Below are 4,016 nucleotides of genomic sequence, written 5' to 3'. Positions count from 1 at the left end.
CACACACACACACACACCACTGATAGGGAGAAAAAAATTGCCAAAATATTCATTGTCAATGTCAGTCTGAAAGAGAGAAAAACTGTTTATTTGTCCGTTCGCCCCTACAGAGGGGTTAAAAAAATTTGAACGTGGCGGTATCAAGCACCTTTTGCCTACGTGTACATACTTGGGAGTTTCCTTCCTCTGCCTCCAAGAAGCCGCCCAGTTCTTCTACATCCGTAAGGGTGAACCAACCAGGGTAGCAAACCGTCTTCTCCGGTGGTTCTAGCGGCCCACGAGCCTTAGAACTGCCCTAACGGCTCGCTGCGATAGGGCTCAGTCATGTTCTCTCTCCTCGTCCTCCTCACTGAGCTTGGAAGGATGCACGCCAGCCTGGGTAAGTCCGCAAAGATTCTGACCTTCCTTCTTCTGCCTCTGAGAAGAGCTAGGCTATTCCAGGGAAGAGATATCCTTGCCTCTCCTCCTTGAATCCCTGTGCCCTTTCATTCAGATCACCATTGAACCAAAGTCCACGCGAGCCTATGATGGTAGTTAATGAGTCCACATTCAGATTCAACCCCACCTTATTGTCAGAGGATTGAGTTCTTGAGGAAAGCTAAACACAATGTGGTTCCGAAAACCCACACATCTGCAAATATAGAACACTACCCTCACCCCCTTCTTAATTTTCGATATGCCAATAGGTTTATAAGTTTTGTAAGAACAGGGTTCCACCTACATACTGGGGGTTATGAACCAAAGTTTAACAGAGATTGATGTTGATCCATGTAAATACATTTTCTTATTGCAGACGCTGAAAAAATCTTCTGGCATGTCACTCTTCCACGGAAGATATGGTCCAATGAGAGAGAAGATTCAGAGAAGCAGGTAAGTGAACAAAACATTTTAAATAATTTAGAATGTTAAGGCTGACTTGTTTCCAATGATTTGCCTTTCTTTGTATTATTATGTCACACTAATTTATTCACTTCCAGATCAGGAGGGTCGAGGCAAATCAAGATAATATGCATGCATATTTTGATTTTTTCCTACATCACCCTTTCCCCCCTTTTCTCTTCCCTTTATCTTCGTGTCTTCTAACATATTTGTTCACAATCTTCAAGAAATAATAAATACATTAAAGCAATTATATTGGTAGAAAAAAATTCAGCATCAAGTAAACACAATATTCCAGGCTAAATATTATAAAATTTGTTCTCAAATTCACTATATGACAGAGGAATCGGTCTTGTGTAAAATGTAGACCTACAAGATTGGACTCAAGTTTCAGATTTAGAAGGATTGACCAAAGGAAGATGGAAAGACTGAAAATGGAAATATCAGAACATCACATTGGCCAGATTATGTAGAAAATGTTATAATAAAATAAATATTCATTGGAGAAAGAAGTTGAAAGAAAAGTCAATAGACATTTGGTTTTAATATTTCCTCTATTAAAATATTTCAATGAGATGGATTGGCATAATGGCTGTAACAAATGGGCTCAAATATAGGAACAATTTTCCCATCAGTATCCCTCATCCCTCATCTGTCTACCTGGGAACCTCATGACAGCAACTCAATAGATGACATAACCTTCCTCTCTCTTAATCATTTGATCCCAGCTGATGTGAAGCACCCTCCGGCAAACTGACCTTCAAAATACATACCTCTAGTGGAGGGTGCTGTATGGTTCATTGGCACTGGTCAGGCGTCTCTACCAGGCTTCTGGCCAACAGATTGAATGCCCTACAAGCCTGAGCTTATTCCTGTCCTGCTGCTTGTTCCTGCATCAGTGAGTTCATCCAATATTTGTCCTTTTGTGATTGACTAACTTTGCTTGGCATAATGTCTTCCTTTGCAGTACATGAAACCCAGGATTGATGAACCTATAGGGATTGATGAACCTACAGGGACAGCAACTAGAATATGAGTTTCTGGGGGGTACAGTGGTGGTGGAAGGGGGTAAAAGGGAGCTAATGCCAAGGAGTTCAAGAAGGAAAAGAATGTTTGAAACTGATGTGGTAGCAATTGCACAATATTGCTTGATGTGATTGAGCTGTGGAATGATGTGATATTTGTATTAACTCCCAATAAAATGGTTTTGAAATAAAAAACAGAATAGGAACAATTATGAAGAAGGTGCAGGACTGGTAGTGTTCTGTTTTGATGTGCATTGGGTCTCTGGATCAGAACTGACTCCATGGCACCTTAGAACATCAACAAAGACAACATAGTTTAACTAGGTGTAATATTTTATCTAAATAACATAGTACAAGGTTTCAGTCTCCATTTGCTCAAAATGATGGGAAAATACTTTTCAGATGAAAGAAAAAAATTTTCAATCATAGTAAACCAAAATAATTTAACAATCCTTAATATTATATTGGCAGTTCATAATGAAATCTACTAGGACTCTATTTAGCTACTGATCAATTAAAATAAAAATAAAATACATGTGAAATTATATCCATAAATCACAATACAATAATTTTCTTTACTGAGATCATAAACTAGATTTTGTTATATCAACAAAATTTTCCTTGTATAAATTTTTTGTATTGATCTATAACATAATACAATTCAATGCTTCATTCATATCAAGAAGTACTATGTAGTTGTCATCACAACCAGTCTTTGCAGCTCTTTTTTTTCTTTTACACATTGATGTGATCCCCACTTTCCCTCTTCCTATTCTGTGTTCTCAGATAATCATCATACCTGTTATTTTCTCCATCAACCTCAATTTCTCTATACAGAGAACTGTAGAAGAATAGGGCGTTACACCAAACAAGGATCCATCAATAATGGCCATTCAAAAGGGATTGAGACCTCACTCTAAAAGCAAACAGAGAATATGAAAAGTTTAGAGTTAATTCCCGTTGGGTCCATAAGGAGATCGTATTGCAAGACTTTACATTCATCCCGAGTACTGTTGCTGAACTCCCCTTTACAAAGTTTACCATCTGATTTTTGGATTACTGTCATTTCCAGCCAATGTGTATTGAGGATTCACCGGAGGCTCATCACATGTAGTGACTCTGTAAATGGATTTTGAGATAACATTATCATCCATAGATTTCTGTAATCTGGCTGTTTAGAATTTGGATACTTTTCCTGGTTTGGATCTTGTTATTAGCTGTCTATGGATCACACAGGTTGGTATGCTTCTTCTGTGTGTACTTTGGTGACTCCTGCCCTAGATGGCTGCTTGTTTTGAGACAAGTCTTTAAGATCCCAGATGTTATTATTCATGCTAGCCGGGCACCATCTAGTATCTTCATCACACTTTGCTGTGGCATCCATGTCTTCCGTGATCTCTTCATGGGGGCAAGTACCAGGGAGTGCCATGTCATAGGAACTATTGTTCTTGTGTTAGGGCTGTGATCAAGTGATGGCTGAAAATCCATACCTAGTTGCTGTTTATGGAAGTCCTTAATTTGATTTTTGGACCATCAGTCATTTTAGCACAGTAGGTCATAAATCAACCCCTTAGAGTTAAAACTTTTGGGGTACTTTGCTTTTCCCTAGGAAACTGAAACTTTAGTTTCAGGGTTACAAGTGTCAGAAAATAGTCTATTCTCTAGTTTATAACTTCAATTCCTCTGCAATCTTTTGTTGGAAAATTCTTTACAAAAAACTTATTTTTTTCCTGATTTGTGATTCTTTCCTCTACATTACATAATCACTTCAAATTTCCAATTGCTTATTGCCTGTCATAAAACATACAGCAACTCTTTCACAGAAGTCTGGATATTTTAACTATAGCGTGCAATTCTTCAGTACGTGTCCGCATTTTTGGTATTGATTCTGTAATCCTTATAACTATCTTTGGAGTCACCCCTCTTCACCTCCCCTCAAGTGACAGGGTGTGTCTAATGCTCTGTTTTTATTTCTTACAGTAGATCTCCCTTTATGCCTCTTGTTCTTTTGCTTTAATCTTTTGGAAATTTCTTTATGACTTTCCATCTCTTTTTTTTTTTAAATCATTTTATTAGGGGCTCATACAACTCTTATCAAAATTCATACACACA

At 37.9% G+C, this 4,016-nt stretch overlaps 1 protein-coding gene across 1 annotated transcript in view; it reads left to right on the top strand.

Moving 5' to 3' along the window:
- Positions 1 to 4,016, top strand: part of LOC101650446 (disintegrin and metalloproteinase domain-containing protein 18) — a 111,401-nt gene that overhangs the window by 1,064 nt on the left and 106,321 nt on the right. Inside the window, exons 2-3 of the mRNA XM_045286861.1 lie at positions 687 to 699; positions 794 to 870. Of these exons, the coding sequence (XP_045142796.1) occupies positions 687 to 699; positions 794 to 870 (90 nt within the window). The remainder of the gene's footprint in view (positions 1 to 686; positions 700 to 793; positions 871 to 4,016) is intronic.

The sequence above is a fragment of the Echinops telfairi genome, unplaced genomic scaffold (assembly GCF_000313985.2).
Source record: "Echinops telfairi isolate 266 unplaced genomic scaffold, ASM31398v2 ScPeMD7_9;HRSCAF=40, whole genome shotgun sequence".
NCBI classification, from domain to species: domain Eukaryota; kingdom Metazoa; phylum Chordata; class Mammalia; order Afrosoricida; family Tenrecidae; genus Echinops; species Echinops telfairi.
Note: the sequence above shows the minus strand (reverse complement) of the source record. Positions and strands in the feature narration are given on the sequence as shown.